Source organism: Fonsecaea monophora (assembly GCF_001642475.1).
Source record: "Fonsecaea monophora strain CBS 269.37 chromosome Unknown Scaff20, whole genome shotgun sequence".
NCBI lineage: Eukaryota > Fungi > Ascomycota > Eurotiomycetes > Chaetothyriales > Herpotrichiellaceae > Fonsecaea > Fonsecaea monophora.
Window position 1 is genome coordinate 230,277 of NW_019173951.1, and position 15,393 is coordinate 245,669.

Consider the following 15,393-nt stretch of genomic DNA (forward strand, 5'->3'; position numbering starts at 1 on the left):
TTGGTTCGTCGAACATGTTGCGGAGGAAGAGGAGACGTTCGCGCTTCTTTGTCTACAATGTCTGTGACAGGCCCCTGATCCGTAGATTGTTCGGAGAAGTCATTGAGCGGTATGATTGTGACTTCAAAGAACAGCCTGAGGCTGCCGCTGAACTTGAAGGGAGATGTAGACGGACCGAAGCATTTAGGACAGTGGAGACATCATGACGTCATAGAACAAATCTCTTCCGAGAACAAAATTCTTTTATATAATTTTGAGTCTCGAGGATTCAATTCAAGTTCGAACAGGTCGCTTAGCTCAGGTTAGTAGCTACCATTCACCAAGTTCATCGAATAATCACTAATTACTTCTGCAGTTGGTTAGAGCGTGGTGCTAATAGCATTGAAAAGCGGTTAACGCCAAGGTCGCGAGTTCGACCCTCGTAGTGACCAATTCTCTTTTTTTTATGTTTTTAACATTTCCCGTTGTGGTTCAGATTTTTCAACATCGTAAGGAGTAAATAGCAAATTTCCCTTTTTATGAGATGGATTAAAGTCTGCAGACGCTTTCACACGCCGCGTAATTAGAAGACGACGATATTTGTTCCACATTAGTTCGGCGGCGGTAGGATAGCCTACCAAAAGTTCAAGCTGCGTGGAACTTTTCATGCGGCATCATGGGAAGCATCGAGTCAGCGCAGTTGTGAACAGTAGCCGCTGGTTCTAATTGTATTTTACTCAAGGAGCGCTCAGGGAGGGTTCAGTGATGCTCCGCCAAAGGTGAGCTCAGTTAAAGCTCGGGTTAAAGCGGCCCTTCAGTCACCCTCTAGGATCGAAGAATGAACGGAAATTAATAGTTTTTTCGTTCTCGAGTAATAGAGGTTACCTCGTAGTCACCACTACATACTACATAACAACAGGACCACCAGTTGTCATTCAAAACTTGTGTTCCCCTTTCGTGCCCACAGAGGGGAGGTGTTTTAGGGCCGCGCGCCCCCCTTTTTTTTCTCTCCTCCTATGGCAATGCATCGCTTCCCTGTGCAATTTCCAATCCCTATGTACATGCCCCGCGCCATGCGATAATAACCCAATCTATCTTCTATTGAAATTCAAATATCTCGATGCCAAGAACAGCAAGATCAGATTACTCGCGATAAAGGCCGCAAAAATGCCTAGGTCCCGCCAACGGTCGTTGAAACTCAACTGCAAGGGCTCGTAGAATTGGTCCCCGATCTTGTAAGCGCAGTACCGACACGTGTCGGTGACGTTGCTGACAATGTAGCCCGGCCCGCCGCGTTCGAAGAAGTTGCTCATGTACTCGCCACAGTCTTGCCCCGGTAGAGAAGGGAACGAGTTGAGCTCGGACGAGGTACAGACCACCTGTCGGTCGTGCAATTCCGTGGTGACCATCCCTGACACCAAGCGAGTGAAGGGGTCAAGTTGGTACAGCCAGGCACGCCAGAAGCCGGGGATCTGTGGCTTTGGGATGGTGACGCCGCAAAACAAGGCAAAGACGATGACGATGAATGGGTTGATCAAGCTGGAGATGAAGCTCGACGGCGTGATCGCTGCAACCATCTGGCCCAGCGTCACGGAGAACAACTCTGTAATCAGCACCATGAAGAACTGATAGCCCGCCCTCGAACTGTTGCTGTTGAACCCAGGCAAGTAGTAGATCGGGACAAAGAACCCAACCGTACACAAAAGGCTGTACGGCATCTCGGCACAGACCATGGCAAAAGCAAACGGGAATTGACTATACGCTTTCGCTGCGGATTCTCGATAGAAGATGAGCCGGGAAAGGTCGTACATGGGCTCCACCTGTGCCAATATCAGGGCTGGAATGATGGTGACTTGAAAGATGACGAAGACGCGGTATTGTAAGCTTGATCGGCTGTCGTCGAGCTGCAAGAACGCCAGACCTGAAAGCAGAGCGATAGCCACATGGTTGAACAGCCTCGTAAAACCATAGTTGGGGGAACGCCAGAAGGCCAAATGGGTCCGATTGGACACGACTTTGATCTGATGCCACAGAGGGGAGGCGTACTCTCTCTCATCCAGCTTGGGCTCGCCAGCAACTTCGCGCTGACGTTTCGCTTTCATGTCGATAATCTCGGCCTTGACAGTCGCGAGTTCGTCACTTTCGCGCCAAATATCCCCCCAGTCCCTGTCTCCAATGCGAGCTGCAATGCCAGCTCCGATGGCGTCCAGCATCCACTCGGCTGGGTTAGCATTTGGAGGGCAGTCGGCGCCGTATTTGTGGAAGTAGCCCAAAAGGACGTGTGCGTCTTTGCCTATGTCTCCGAAATAGACAGTCTCTCCACCTCGTTGCAACAGGAGCAGCCGGTCAAAGTTCTCAAAAAGGGCACTGTTGGGTTGATGGATGGTACAGAGAATGGCTTGTCCAGAGGCAGAGAGTTTGCGGAGGAAGCGGACAATATTGAACGCGGATTGTGAATCAAGACCCGACGTGGGCTCATCGAGGAAGAGGAGCAATTGAGGCTTTGCGGCAAGTTCAACGCCAATGGTCACCCTCTTCCGCTCTTCGACCGACAGTCCGCTTTCGGGGCTGCCGATAATGGCATCGGCAAGGTTTTCGAGTTCGAGTAGGCAAAGGACTTCTTCCACGTACGCGTACTTTTGTTCTCTGGGCACTTCGTACGGCTGGCGAAGATCGGCGCTGAACCGGAGAGCTTCTCGGACTGTTTGAGTCGATTCGTGAACATCGAGCTGCTCCGCGTACGAAGTCCCTCTCTGAAACCCAACGCCTGGCTTTTGACCGTCAACCAAGATGTCACCACCGATCACACCGATATTCTTTCGAGAGGCAAGGACATCAAGCAACGTCGTTTTACCGGCTCCACTCGCGCCCATCAAAGCGGTCAACTGCCCTGGACGCACGTATCCGAAGATATCCTTAAGCAGCCGCAATTGCCCAGCAGGAGTAGGTACATCGTACGTGAGATTCTCCCACGTCAGCACAGACTTGGAAGTGATATTGAGCTCTGAGCTGTCCCCGGCATCCTGTTTCGTCTGCCGTCTTCGTTTTCGTTCCTGCAATTTCTCGTTCAAGGCTTTCCTTTCGTCGTTTTCCTTGGTGAAGTAGGTGACCGTGCGACCGCCGGCGCCGTATTTGACCGTTTCTCCTAATATGACATTGGTGAAAAGGAAGAATGCAATTAAAACGACGATGATACCAAAGTTACGCCAGAGATCGGCCGGGTCGTAAGAAAAGCCCTGTTTAACATAGGCATCCCCTGACACTTCGACCTCTCCCGCTTGAGAACCTGGAAGGGTGCAGACCTGGTGGTCAATGTTGTTGTACCCAGGACCCGATGGGATTAACGACTCAGCGGTACAGCGCATTGTCAGCCTCATGAACTCATTCATCATCATTGCTGCGAAGCCAAGACCGAGGGTGTTGACGTAAAATATCCATCGCATCCACACTTGCTGGCTTTGATACTGAATGATGTAGCCAGATGTGATGACGAACAAGGTGATGATAACGGCGGCGAACTTGATGGCGTAGTCAAAATCCGGACACAGACAGCCAATGGTACGGAAGAACAGAGTCATGGAGAGATAGCCCGTGATAATGATAAGCACGAACGTAAAGAATGCCCCGGGAGTCCGGACTAAGCCTGTCATAAAGTAGACGATGACACTGAAGACGAAGATCTGGACAGACGCAAAGGCCAGGTCGACGACAATCTGTGCAATCCACAACGCGCTGGGTCGGTGGAAAGTGTATGCTCGATGCTTGTTCACAATCGGTCGACCCAGCATAGTAGATGCCAGTTCCGAAAATGCCTGAAAAGCGTTGAAGAGCAAAGCCATGAAGAGCACACCACCTCGAGTAAACGCTCCCGCGGAAGTTTTGGGTTGATGCAACCAGACCGTACCGACGATGATGGCGATGGTAATAGATGTGATCCACGAAACCACCAGAGAGAACTTATCTTGCCATTTGATCAGAAATTGTCGTCGCATCAAGGCCCAGATTTGCAAGTGGAACGGCACCGAATACACCGAGTTCTTGGGTGTATGTTTTCGTTTGGCTTCGCGATGTGCTGCCACGAAATCATCGTACACCTGCTTTTCGTGCTGGATGGATTCTCGATAGTCGGCCATCTCTTTCTCGAGTCTTTCGGCGAAGACGGATTGGTTGAACGCATCCACGAACGAGTCGGCGGTTGAAGGTGCATTTTCAGGAGATCGCCCTGGCTTATATTCCCGTTCATACTCGTCGGTGCACCCCGTCAGGTAGTCGGGTGTCGTCTGACGAGGCTTTTCCAGGAAACCCAGCCCTTCAAAATATGCCCTCGCCTCCTTTGCCGGACCGAAGAAGACTTGTCTACCTTTGTCGATCACCATGACTTTGTCAAACTGGCTGTAGATGTTCTCAGATGCTTGGTACAGCGAAACGAAAGTGGTGGTTTGGTAGATATTGGTCATGATTCGGAGCGATTTGGCGTAGTCAAGGGCAGTCGATGCATCGAGTCCGCGGGTGCTATTATCCCAACAGCAGACAGTGGCTCGAGTGACCATCATTTCAGCGATCGAGACTCTCTTTCTTTCTCCGCCAGAAACACCACGCATGAAAGGGTTGCCCACGATGGTGTTGATGGTGTGCTCGATGTTGAACATTTTGAGCAACAATCGGATAACCCTGTCCTTGAATTCGGCTTTGCTGAGACCCAAGGGACGCTTCCCTGGCGTTTTCGTGTCAAGGGCAAACCCTAGTGTTTGACCAACAGTCAGGGTGGGATGGTGTACGTCGTCCTCCTGGTTGTAAACCGCCTCGCCACGGTAGAGCTTCTCGAAGGTAGCTGCATCAAAAGGACCATAGAGAACTTCGCCGTCTATGCCTGTATAGCCATAACGTTGGTTGGCGAGCACTTTGAGGAAGGTCGTACAGCCACTTCCGGGTCGACCCAGCACAAGTACCATTTCACCCGGTTTCGCGACGCCGCGAAAGCCTTGTAAGATGTTGAACTCGCGACCCTTCTTCCCCATCCCCAGAATGCTCATGATCGTACCCGGCACGTTGAAGAAATCGACGAAGGCATCAGGGAAGACCTTGACAAAGTTCTTGACGCCACCAATACCGCGGACAGTGAGGTTTTCCCACACCACACCTGTTGACTGTGATAAGTCCCAAGAAAGAGGGATATCTAGGTGTCCCGAACTCACCAATATATTTGGGCTTGATCCCTGCAGCATCGTCCGCCTCTCTCGCACCGCGTAACGTGGTCTCCAAGTCAAAGACATCGTCCGAAGTCTCATCAGAGGAACTGATGGCCTTCTCCACATCTCTTGCCCTGACATGAGAAGCCTTCGAGTGTGTCCGCGAGACTCGACGACTGATCGCACTCAGTTCCCTGCTCAGTTCGGCGAAATCCCTCTCCGCCTGTTCAACATTGACACCTGAGGTGGTGCGTTGCAGACCATAAGAGTCGGTTGATATCCGAGGTCTTTCATAGTGCTTTTCAACAGCAAATGTTTCTCTATCTCGAATTGCGCCAGGCTCCTTTTCGTCATATTGACGGGTATCTCCTTGAGAAGCGTGATCCGTGGTCGCACCGTGCTGTTGTGCCGGTTGGCCCAGGCCCAATTCTTTTGAAAGGGTGTCGACCATGGTGTTGTGAGCTTGGGCCCGTCCCTACCAAGTCTTTTTGTTCGGCTATGATCCTTCCTTTCCCCACATGAACGGTCAAGTGTGGTTGAGTGGTTCAGAGCTTGCCGGTAGACCCAATGCAATACGGTATCACCAAAAAAAAAAACCAACAAAGACAAAAGCTGCTCCAAGTGTCCTCAGGCACGACCGGTAGGTCAAATCGTAAATGCAATGGTCTGAAAAAGAATATCCACGGAAAAGGAATTGGAAAATACTTTGGAAAATCGGCGGACTTCTAGCCAGTGGCCACTGACCGCTAGCCTCCACTTGGGACATGCGTTGGTGCGCTTCGTGCATGGCCCGGCAGAGCGGCATCCGACTGAACGCACCAGTCAACGACGACTCTTGCCTCCACTGTTTTGGGAACCCATATCGGGTATCTCGAAGAGCCCATAATGGAGTGGGGTGTTCTCAATTGCCTGAAACAGCTGAATCTTGTTCACGGAGACGAGCTTCCAGCTTCTCGATAAAGGCAGACGGTGAGGCTAGGTCTTTACACAAAGTCCTTGAACGAGGGGCATTCAAGGCATTGCTATTGGGGGGTTATCGGCGGCAACAGTCCGGGAGTTTAGCGAGTCCCTGCTGCTTGACTCATGGACTGAGTGGCCGAGGCTGACACGTTGATTGAACCAAAAGCCGATCGCCAAAATCCGTTGCGGAGCCAAGATACGAGACAAGTATCTCCCCACCTCCTCTCCTTCTCCCCTCGCACACAGAGGGATCCAGGGGATGGCTGAGGATATCATAGTTTTTGTTGAGCCGAAGTTTGGTGCGGAATCCGACCCCCCCATAGCCCATCTGCACTGTCTAGCGAGCTGAAACCCGCCTAAGGACCGAACAAGTAGTGTAGGCCATTACAAATCCCATTTTCTGCTTCTGTTTTTCCCGCCGGATGTTGCCCAACTGTAACAAGGGTATAGCGGCCGAATTTCCCAATGCGGTGCAAACAATAGGAATGACATCGTCAAAACGACAGACATACAAGGGCCGCCCATTTTCCAGCAGTCCAGGATATAGAGAGAGAGAGGTTCCCGCCTGTTTGGTTTTGTTCTCGTATACCTCTTGTATACCTAACTCAAGAAAACCACCCTCTTCATTTATGTGCCAGACGAGACCGCAGCCGGGAGAGCTCCTTGACGAAACTGGCCTGTGGCGCAAGGGGTCCTTCGCCGCCCTCTTCTTCAACATTGTGCTTGCCCACGATATTGAGGAAAACTTGATCCAACGTTGCGCGACTGACGCTGTAGTATTCAATCTGCAACTCTGACCTGTTTGTCTCTAGGGCAGTGAATAGAGCCGCGATCCCAGATTCAACACTAATTTCGCCATCCTTGCTCGCGTACAAAGTTTTGGGTGGGACCGAAAATCGGATCTGACTTGCATATACCTTACTTTCGATATTCGCATTGGGGAAATTCCGTTGTATCCAGTTTCGAATGCGCAGCATGTCTTCATCGGAGGCGTGTGGGGCTCTGCTATGTACGAGGTGGACATAATACGCGTCGCCGTGTTTTCTGCGAAGATAGTCAGTTGTCCCAAGTGCCAACATTTTGCCTGCCATGATACCAGCTCGTGTTGCGAGTGCGTCTGCTTCCTCCATTGAATGAGTCGTGAGCACCAGAGATCGACCAGGAACCACCGATTCTAACGTCCTCCACATGACGCGCTTGCTCGCCGCATCCATGCCTGAAGAAGGCTCGTCCAGCAGGAGGACACTTGGGTTGCCCATGAGCGCGATCCCAAGGGACAACTTGCGCTTGTTGCCACCAGACAATTTGGCCGCCATCCTATGTGCATACTGCTCGAGGCCAACCGCTCGCATCACCGCCTCGACATTGTGCCGGGGATCGCTCACACCTCGGACTCTGGCATAGAAATGCAGGTGCTCCGAGACGGTCATGGTATCCATCGCGTCGAACTGAGGGCAGACACCAAGTCGAGAGCGCGCCTGCGCCCGGTGTCGGATCACCGAGACATTGTCGACCAGAATATCGCCTCCTCGACGGCTGGGCTGGATGTCACCTCGTATCAGGGAGATTGTCGTCGACTTTCCAGCTCCGTTTGGCCCGAGGAGGGCAAAGACTTCACTACGAGGCACTCCAAATGTGACATTGTTCACGGCGAGCGTTTTGCCAAATCGCTTGGTGAGATTTAGAACACGAAGACCGTCTTGCGACGATGACACCCTTGTGAGTTCGTTGGAGACTTCTGCTTCCATGGTGTCTCTCTCTTCCACCTCTTCTTCCTGTTGTTTTTTCCCGAACCGTCGAAACAGAGGACCCGAATCCCACCACAATAGTAGCGCAAAGAGCAAGAATGATTGCAAAATCAAATACAAGATGGGACCGCCAAACGTGGTCATTGATCCAGCATAAGAAGCAAATTCTCGATCTCTGCAGGTGATCGAAAACACGTTAAGAGTAACAAAAAGTGCGCGGGTCAGGTTGGCCACGGGAGAGATGGCTGCGATTGTGAAGTGACAGATATTGACGTTCCTGTCTATCTTATCGATCGGTGAATAGGTGAGGACCGACATGTAAGCAATAAAGTAAAGCAAGAACATCACGGCCTGACCACCACTCGCGAATGCAAAGGCTGCGAGTTGCGACCTCGAGAAGAGGGAGATGACATACGACAACAGTGTCGAAGCCAGGCCATACAAAAAGAACACCACAAAGAGGTATTCAATGTGATACCAGACATCAGTCACTGCCCGGAAGATGATAATAGTGATCGAGCTGGTAAGGACGACAATGACGAAGTCAAACGAAGTGTATGCAAGCCACAAAGGTGCCGATCGGACGCCGTTGCTGTAATGGAGTCCTCGAACGTTGCGCAGCCGCTCAATTGTTGGATACAGGGCGAAGAAAGATGGGTAGACTGCCATGGCGAGCCCAAAATACGTGATCAATTGCAATGCTTTTCCAACGTCGGCACCCCAAGGCACGTCAAAGGCTTGGTATTGATTTGAAATGGAGATATTGGTCAACAAGGTGTCCATGGCATTCTGTATAATGACCGAAAATGCAAGGTTTCCGTTTCCCTGCCAGGCAAATGTTGGCGGTGAAGTTTTGTCTCCCAGGAAAAAACCTCCAGGGGTCACATTGGCAAACCTGGTCTCGATGTAGTTGTTGAATTCATCGAGGGTATCGACGAGATGGATAGAATCTAGCAGCTTTGTTGTATTTGCTGCAATTCCTGCAACACCCGTGCTGCCGGCGAGTGTGGAAGCGAAAAGTTGGATTGCATTTTGCCCCAGACGATCTCGTGGTCCTGCCACAAGATCGTAATCAATCTGCGATGATAACGACTCAATATCGGACACCAGAGCTAATGACGCCGGATTGCAGGTCGTCTTTTCAAAATTGTCGAGGAAGAGAGTGACGAGTCCAGCAGCAATGATTGGAATCAGTAATGCCGCAAGATAGGGAAGAGTGTTCCGACGGAGTACGACCCATCGTTTGGAGAAAAGTACGAGAGCTTGTTGAGGCATGCTGATGCGACGTCCGTCCAGAAGCTGAGGGGTTTCTCCCGAAGACTCGTCTCTAATCATTGTTTTGGAAGCGCTGTCGGGGTCAATCTCAGTACTGCTGTGACTACCGACCTCCTGGAGGATGGGATCGGAGCCCGCCTTTTCCGCCAGTCCTTCCGACCGTCTCACCTCCTCAGCCACCTTCAGAAAGACGTCTTCGATGGTGGGACCATTGACCTGGTACTCCACGACCCCCTCGCCTTCGATGCGACGTAGAAAGTCTGCCGTCTTTGCCGAGTCTGTCAAGGCATAAATCGTTTGATCGTCTCGTCGCACATGATTGACATCCATGTACGCTGAAAGCTGCTGAGACCCATGGGTGTGATAGATATGAACTCGGTAGCCAGAGCCGAGTTTGTGTTTCAACTCTACCGAAGTCCCTGAGGCCTTCAGAATGCCCTTCGACAGGATAGCGATATGATCAGCAAGGAGCTCAGCTTCGTCGAGGAAATGTGTGGTGAGAACGATCGACCTCGACCCACGTTCAGCAAGCAGAATATCCCAGATTTTCCGCCGTGATAATGGATCAAGACCCGAGGACACCTCGTCCACGCAACATACTCGCGAGCCGCCAGTAAACATCATAGCCAGCTGTAACTTGCGCTTCTGACCTCCTGACAACGTCTTTGAACGGGCACTCATCTTTCGAACGATGTCGCATGAGGCCAGAAGTTGCAGGTTGTCTTCTTTCGAAGAGGGCTTCTGGCTCTTGATGCGGTTGAAAATGCGAACATGCTCCTCCACGGTCAGATCATCCCATAGCACATTTTTCTGAGGACAAAACCCTAGACCTGTGTTTGCCTCGGGAAAGTTGACGGTTATATCACCAGAGGTGATGGAACTGAGACCAGCAATTGCGTCCAAAGTGGTGGATTTCCCGCTTCCATTGGCGCCTAGTAGCACCACTATATGGCCTCGTGTGGCATCTAAGGTTAGATTGTCAACGGCGAGTACAGTGGTGAGTTGTTTCCTCGTGAAGAATGCGCGAATTCTCGCCAACCACGAAGGCGGATACTCCTTGGTGAACCCAGACAATGAAATAGAGGCAGTGTCGTCTGAATATGTGGTCTTTCGACTTTGCGACACTGTTCCATATAGCGTACGTTCGACATAAGCACCAAGGATTGGGAAGACAAAAATCTGAATTATCGAAAAGATCCAGAGAGCAATGCCGGGTAAAGCGGATGTGTTATTCGGCGCCCGTCTCACCAGATTCGTGGCAAGGTCCTGTCTTTCCCAGCGAGCCATGAAAATGATGAAGTATACGTAATTCATAGGTGGAAAAAGAAGAGAAAGTATGGCGACAGATGCTGTGCCGGCCTTGCTGGCGACCTGCGCGATGATGGCAAGTAGAAGACTTACGATGACAGAAGTGATTCCACTCAGCTGGGCTTTCTTAAAGAACGCAGCTCCCAGAATTGAAAAGGATGACATCGACAGTCCGGCCAGAATATTGAAGATGATGACAATGCCAGCTGAAGTATTGCTGAAGACACCTGCACAGAGAATAATTGCCATGATGATCCAACCCGGCCCGTAGAGCAGGTCAAATGCCAGGTGGTTAGCGATAATTCGTGCCATCTGTGGTTGCCATCTCTTCAAATTGGGCATCATGCAATCAAGAAGCTGGGCCATTCCATTCTCTCTCTCTGAGGCGATGACTCCAGTAAGCTGGTACGTAACACCTACTACCCCAATGAAGAAAGCCACAGCTAGGATGTCGATGATGCCTCCCATATATCGGGTTCGGATGCGTCTCAGCCGCTCCTTTTTGGTCTGGGAAGTGTAAGGGTATTCTTCTGCTGCATCAGGCAGAACTGTAGCTCCATTAGTGCCGGCCTCAGCCTCCGAAATGGCACGGTCAATGGCGTGCTGCAGGGGAAGCAAGTAGATCTCGACATCGTTCTTGGAGGAGTCAGTCACAATTTTGGACTGAAGTCCGCCATCTGCACGGATAGTGTAATTCCACCGAGCAGCCTCTCCTTCAGAGGGTGAGGAGAAAAAGACAGCGCCGGCTATGCATGACGAAGTTCCTCTGATCGAGTTCCGACACACAGTCAAGAGCTCCTCCTCTTGTGACAATATCTCGACGCGACCACCAAATGACCCAGTATCATTCACGACTTTCTCAATGACTGATTGAATGGGACCATCTGTAAACCCGTTGTTCACGAAAACAAGTTTATCTCTGCCACCAGAGACCAGATCCAGCGCTTCGGACAGACTTCGAATCGGCGTGGGGTCACCAATGCCATAGACGCTGGGAGGAATAAAGAGAAAGCGAGCATAAGATCTGAGAGGTTAGAAGGGTTTGCCAGAGCATGGAAGTAGGGTTGACGCACAGGAAGCCGACAAAGACGCAAGGCAAAAGAAACGCTCGGATTAAGGTCGAGAACCAGCGCCGGACAAAAGCAAGCAGGAGATTCTTGAGAGTCAAGGTAACGACCTGGCGCACAAAGAGAGCCATGATGCGACCACAAGAACCTGGCCGGAGAGAGAATATTCGGTCTCGATTGCGCTTGTCTTCTCAGCACAGTTGATGTTCCGTGCCTAGCATTGCCATTGACACGCACTGAGTTCAGCGGAATCGTGGAGGGATGGAGGAGGCAATCAAGATTCACACGAAGAGAAGCGGGCGACCCATGGGCAATATGTACAGTGTCGAAAGGAAAGACATGTTGCGAGACCAGACAAGCACCCTCCTAGAGCAGTGGTGCCGACCAAGGATCAGAAGAAACAGTGTTGCCTGGAACGAGAGTGGTTTGTCTGAGGGCGCAGTTTGGTGGCTTTCTTGATCCCAGCAGATGCCGCTGCCGCCGCAGTTCCAATGACACCATGACTGGAGTGCGACCCCGGGAAAATCAATCTTGACCTCCCCATCCAGGCTTAGACCTTCTTGGAGCCATGAGGTTTCGCATCCTTAGCGAGAAAGCCACTCGTGAAGATCCAATGGGCTGGGCCCTCGACCGGCAACACGCCTTGACAGGTGAAGAGCCACCCGCCCGTCCAATCAAACCAAGCCCCTTTGGTGCCCCCTCCAGTGGCACAGTTTATTTTGTCTTTGGCAGATGGACAACGATGATGATCCCCATATAATACGAGTACGCAACATCCCCTTTTTCAACCCCTCTTTACAGTTGGTGTTGAGCACGTGCTATAATGCCGTTGAGGTTTTCTTGTCCCGAGTACTAATAGTAACGAAGTTCAATCTATGTTGGGGTGAGATTCTTTCTGTTGGCTCAGGGCCAGTGGCATCGGACCCTTCGAGGTACCGCTACCATGATCCCCTATTATAGTGCCTGAAAACCCCACCTTCCAGTGCTCGTGTCAGCATCTGGACACGATATGCTCGCCTTGACAGCCTACGACGTCGAACATGACATTGAGATGGCGAAGACATGCTTTCGGTCGAGAGCGCCGCTACCTATCACCGGGCTCCCATGATTCGCCGGACGAACTCATCACCATGGTTGCACGCAGGCAACACTGCCATGTCAGACAGCCCAAGGGTGTACAGAAAGAGCCTGATGAGTCGGCCGCGATACCCGCAAGTGGTAAATGTTGCTTTTACGGGTATGTCGTGGTGATGTCCTATGGTAAGAGCTGACGGAGGATCGTCCACCCTGGAATGTCCGCAGGAGATACAGAGGACATAAAGTTGGACGGTCCTGCTCGACGTGGTCAGATAGCATGTACTGCCTCATCTTCTCTGTCCGTTTGGCAAACACATTCCCCAGCCATGATAGGACTATCAGCTCTCCGTGTCATTGACACAATACCCGCGACTGCTCCATTTTTCATACCCGTCGCTATCTGTATCGTCCTGCTTTATACTGGCTATCGCAGGCTTCTTCCCAAGCCCATTCCTGGCATTCCATACAATGAGTCGGCAACCCGATCTCTCCTTGGCGACGTACCAGAGATGATGAGCTATATGGCCAAAACTGAGGAAATCTGGCCGTGGATCACAGAACAGATCACCAAACATCAATCGCCTGTTGTGCAAGTTTTTGGAAGGCCCTTTGCCCGGCCTTGGGTCATCGTATCCGATCACCGCGAGAGCTCTGACATCCTCCTTCGACGGACGAAAGAGTTCGACCGATCTGATTTCACAGCTGATGTCTTCATGGGGCTGGTGCCAGATATGCATATCAGTATGAAATCGACAGAGAATAGGTTCAAACTTCACCGAAACCTCTTGAAAGATCTCATGACACCTGCCTTTCTCCATGGTGTTGGTGGTCCACAGATATACGCCAACACAGAGACCTTTATAAAACTTTGGAACTTAAAGACGGAGGTGGCACAGGGGCATGCTTTTGAAGCTGGTGAAGACATCTACAATGTGGCGCTAGATGTCATCTTCGCGACCACCTTTGGACTGCAAATCCAAGAGAGCAACACGTTCGCGCAGTTGCAGCAACTTTTGGGAGCTGAGAAATTTGATCTTCCACAGGCCCTCACCGACCCAATCTCATTCCCTCAGTTCCATCGCCCGGCAACTTTTGAGGCGATCGCAACGCTTACAGAGTCTCTAGAGGTATCCGTCAAAGCGCCTTTCCCTCGCTTCGCCCATTGGATCTTACGCCAACTGCCTTATATGCGGAAAGCCAGAGCCGACAAGGAGAAGCTCTTCTCCGACATGATTGATGAGTCCCTGAACAGATTATCTTCCGGACATCAAGCCAAGAGATCGGCTCTCGATGACATCCTACAGCGAGAGACGGCGGCTGCAAAGAAAGATGGCCGACCACCCAGGTACCATTCCCGCACAATTTATGATGAGGTGAGTGGCTTATCTACAAGCTCTGCCTAGACCACACTGACATACCTGTTAGCTTTTTGGGTTTATCATTGGTGGTCACGATACGACAAGTACAACGTTTACATGGACTGTCAAATACCTCTCCACTGCTCAATCCGCCCAAACCACTCTCCGCTCCCGTCTCCGGGCCGCGTATGCTGTAGCGACAGCAGAGCAACGTAACCCAACCATGGAAGAGATCATCAAGATTCAGGTCCCATACCTGGATGCCACCATTGAGGAGATGTCTCGGACAGCGCAGCTCTTTAATGGATCGATTCGTACAACTACCACGGACACCACACTGCTAGGCTACAGCATCCCCAAGGGCACAGATGTGTTTCTCATGCAGAACGGGCCCGGGTATCTGTCACCCGCTCTCCCTGTGAGTGATTCAAAGCGCAGTGCCTCCAGCTTAGCCGCCAAGAACCAGGTCGGCCAGTGGACACAGGACGAGGAAGACATGAAGACATTCCGACCTGAGCGCTGGCTCGTGCACGACTCGCAGGTTGGTCAAGAGGTCTTTGACTCCCAGGCGGGACCACATCTTGCTTTTGGCCTGGGTCCTCGGGCGTGCTTTGGTCGCAGGTTAGCATATCTCCAGATGCGGATCATCCTGGTCATGATGATCTGGAACTTTGAGTTGAAGGAGACCCCGGCTGAGGTCAGCAGTTGGGCGGCCACGAACAAGCTGGCCCGCCATCCCCGAATGTGTTATGTGAGATTGGAGAAGGCTGGATTCTAGGTGGGCATTTCATGGAGTTTGATTATAGAACAAGTATACCTTTTTCCGTCGTGCTCACCCCAGGGAAGAGCAGAATTCATAGCTGTTCTTGGATATTCTGCGACTGAGCCACCTCTGCGTGGTGTTTGTGACTCTTCCAACAGAGCAATACGGTGACTTCTACAAGGTCTGGAACTCTATCGAGTAGTTATAGGATGCGTACTGTCGCTGCTCGGTGGCCCTTCGACCGAAGACCTCTAATGGCTTCGTGTGACAAGTCATTAACGTTGCTACAACTAATACAAAGTGAGGCACTGACGGAAGAACAGATCGATCGTGCTTTGGGAGAAACTTGTGGAAGAGAACGCCCCTGTGTCATGAAATGACATGATGTGATGTGTATGGTCATCGGGAAGGGGGAAGGTGGACTGCCGAGTACGAGGTACACACTGTCTCTTTCTCACACACAAAACCCCTCCCTCTGTCTCGCGCTCACACACACACACACACGTATACAGTCTCACTAAGTCTCACTGCACCTGCACGAGGTACTGGATAGATAGGTAGATACCAAGTAACTACCTCTTGGAACTCGTACTTTTACTTGCGGTACTTGTAATGTATGCAATGCATGTCATGTGTGAGATATGTCGAGAACCACCCCCTGACATGAGA

The 15,393-nt window shown here is 51.3% G+C and overlaps 3 protein-coding genes across 3 annotated transcripts; 1 reads left to right on the forward strand and 2 right to left on the reverse strand.

The window, feature by feature from the left end:
• Positions 1-1,070: 1,070 nt before the first annotated feature.
• AYO21_03902 (hypothetical protein) lies at positions 1,071-5,619 on the reverse strand (the record flags this gene model as incomplete). The annotated part of the gene is made up of 2 exons (XM_022653875.1): positions 1,071-5,119; positions 5,175-5,619. 2 exons carry the CDS (start codon positions 5,617-5,619, stop codon positions 1,071-1,073), a joined length of 4,494 nt encoding a protein of 1,497 aa, XP_022513851.1.
• Positions 5,620-6,751: 1,132 nt separating this feature from the next.
• On the reverse strand, positions 6,752-11,657 carry AYO21_03903 (hypothetical protein; the record flags this gene model as incomplete). The annotated part of the gene is made up of 2 exons (XM_022653876.1): positions 6,752-11,450; positions 11,533-11,657. 2 exons carry the CDS (start codon positions 11,655-11,657, stop codon positions 6,752-6,754), a joined length of 4,824 nt encoding a protein of 1,607 aa, XP_022513852.1.
• Positions 11,658-12,566: 909 nt separating this feature from the next.
• On the forward strand, positions 12,567-14,739 carry AYO21_03904 (hypothetical protein; the record flags this gene model as incomplete). The annotated part of the gene is made up of 3 exons (XM_022653877.1): positions 12,567-12,786; positions 12,928-13,976; positions 14,029-14,739. 3 exons carry the CDS (start codon positions 12,567-12,569, stop codon positions 14,737-14,739), a joined length of 1,980 nt encoding a protein of 659 aa, XP_022513853.1.
• Positions 14,740-15,393: the final 654 nt, after the last annotated feature.